This window comes from Berghia stephanieae, chromosome 12 (genome assembly GCF_034508935.2).
Source record: "Berghia stephanieae isolate SIO BIC M18660-M18661 chromosome 12, UCSD_Bste_1.3, whole genome shotgun sequence".
Lineage (NCBI taxonomy): Eukaryota > Metazoa > Mollusca > Gastropoda > Nudibranchia > Aeolidiidae > Berghia > Berghia stephanieae.
This window is the reverse complement of record NC_088371.1, coordinates 10,008,972-10,011,701: the sequence shown is the minus strand read 5'-3', so window position 1 is coordinate 10,011,701 and position 2,730 is coordinate 10,008,972. Positions and strand designations below refer to the sequence as shown.

The window sequence follows — 2,730 nt, the reverse complement described above, 5'->3', positions numbered from 1 at the left end:
TTGTTTGTTGTTGTAAAGTTCAATTTTATTTAAATTAAACGATGGATATTTGAGGTTAAAGTTATCTAGCGTGTTTTGTCAGTAAATGTCATTGTCGTTATATCATCTTCTGTCCGTTTTCTGATGTTTCATCTTATGGCCACACACAAATCTAATTCCCCGTGCCGGTATAAATGTCGCCGCTTTATCCAAATTTATTTCAATGATCACCACGTCTTTATAACATTCTTTGAAGTTAGAAGAACTAGAATTTTATAGAGAGGAAGCAGGAGGGATAGAGATATAGAGAGATAAAGGAAAAGAGATTCGTGTTTGGCAGCAAGTTTATTTAGAATATCATTTTATTTATTGAAACCCGAGAGATGAAATGTTGCAAGTTGATTGAATTGAGAATTGTGCAATTTGTGAACAGACAATAGACATGCATTTGAAATAATTATTTTAAAACGATAGAATTCTCACATCAAAATAAATCAAGACGAAATAGTAGAAAGAGATATACATTTTAATTCATCCCTTTGCTATTTGAGTCAGGTCACTATTGTAGAAGATATTAGATATACTGTATTCATGGTCGTTTCATGTCGTTCTATATTTCTCAACTAAAATTGACTGTTTTCGGGGGTCTTCAGTGAAAGGAGTTGAACCTATCTGTCATTCAGACGTCGCACCAATTCACAATTCACACAAATCCACCAACCATGATACTCAACACAGGTGAGAAAATGTTTATTAATAATAATAATAATAATAATAATAATAATAATAATAATAATAATAATAATAATATAATAATAATAATATATAATAATATTAATAATAATAATAACAATAATAATAATAATAATAATAATAATAATAATAATAATAATAATAATAATAATAATAATATAATATAATAATAATAATAATAATAATAATAATAAATAATAGTAATAACAATGATAATAATAATAATAATAATAATAATAATAATAATAATAATAATAATGATAATAATAATAATGATAATAATAATAATAATAATAATAATAATAATAATAATAATAATAATAATAATAATAATAATAATAATAATAATAAATAATAACAATAATAATAATAATAATCTTGTACAGACGTGTTATAATTTACACAATAAGATAAAAAGATAATGGAAATATGATGTATATATAAACAAGGAGCGGGTCCACAACCAGAGCCGCGCTTTATATGAATAATTTCATCACTGTAAAATAGTTAAAACCGTCACAATAAACTGAAAATTGAAAAGATTGCAAAACAAATAAATTAATAAATTAATATTTATTTCTCTACTCCTCCCCATAAAAATAGTAAAGCGCAATGATATCAAGTTTACAATAATAATTGTGACGTCAGATTATCAGACATCAAAGTTCAATAAATGAAATATAAAAAAGCAAATCTTTAAAAAGCATCATATAAACGTTTTTGAACCAGCCTTTTATTCAAAGATGACGAAATCAGAATAGATTGGGGGGTAGAACAAAAGATGTGCGGCTATGTGCTCTTGTGCTATGACAATCGCTTTCGGATCGGAAGGCCCTGGGTTCGAACCTCGCTCGGCGCATAGTTGAGTCCTTGGAAAAGACTCTTTACTCACATTCTCTCGCCATATTCAGGTGTAAAATGAGTACCTGGCTGTTGATAGCGTTGTCTCTGTTCGAAAAAAAAATATGGCCTAACACCCCTTCTGCACTGTCCTGGGACATACCTGTCCCAAATCTGTAACATATAGAATTTAGAGAAACCTACCGCACCTATTGGGACGGGACAAAACAGTCCCGTTGTGTCCCAAGCCGTTGTGAAATGCTACAAAATCAACGGGACAGGACTGCCCCAGTCCCGTGTTCATATCGTTTGTGATAGTATAAAAATATAGCAGCCTTCCGCACTAGGACAAAAAAGTCCCAGACTTGGCGGCGCCGTGTCAAAATTGAAATGCCTGTCTTTATTTTCTGCATCCCTACTACTATACTACTACACTACTACTACTACTACTACTACTACTACTACAAACTACTACTACTACTACTACTGCTGCTGCTGCTTGCGCTACTACTACTACTACTACTACTTACTACTACTACTACTACTACTACTACTACTACTACTACTACTATTTCTACTGTTGCTTCTGCCGCTGCTAATGCCACTAATATATTAATACCTACATCCCTTATATTTTGTATTTATTTCCAATTCCATTGTATTTATTTTCAAACAATAGTCCACACTTTATTTTAGTTCACTTTCTATATTGCATTACACAGTTCCTCCCCTCCTCCCCTCTTTTGATTGCTCTGTTTTAATTCGCGCTTCCTCACAAAGTAGCATACAATTTCCTGCCCATCAATGTTTTTGTTTATGCATCTTAACAATGTTACCACATTATCTCATTCGTCTGTAGTTATTAAATTCATCATGTGGTGTTGATGAAGGGAAACCCGAAACGTCCATTTTATCTGTTTTCGTATATTAAACTGAAGCTTACATTCAATTTCACAGTTATAATTTATTTATTTATCTCAATTCTGAATATAAAAAATCAACAACAATTCAAAAAATAATTCTATGTGATGAAACCACGTACAGAAGGCATAGCAAAATAAACATTTTCGGCAATTTAAAAACGTATGTTTACAAATATAACTTAAGAAGTGTCACACTTTGTGACAGCAGTAACGTGTCTAAAACCGGTGCACATCT

The 2,730-nt window shown here is 30.5% G+C and overlaps 1 protein-coding gene across 1 annotated transcript in view; it reads left to right on the top strand.

The window, feature by feature from the left end:
• The first annotated feature begins 233 nt into the window (after positions 1-233).
• LOC144958074 (uncharacterized) overlaps positions 234-2,730 on the top strand; it is a 13,621-nt gene continuing 11,124 nt past the window's right edge. The window contains exon 1 of the mRNA XM_078889681.1: positions 234-717. Within this exon, the coding sequence (XP_078745807.1) occupies positions 702-717 (16 nt within the window). The 5' untranslated portion in view covers positions 234-701. The remainder of the gene's footprint in view (positions 718-2,730) is intronic.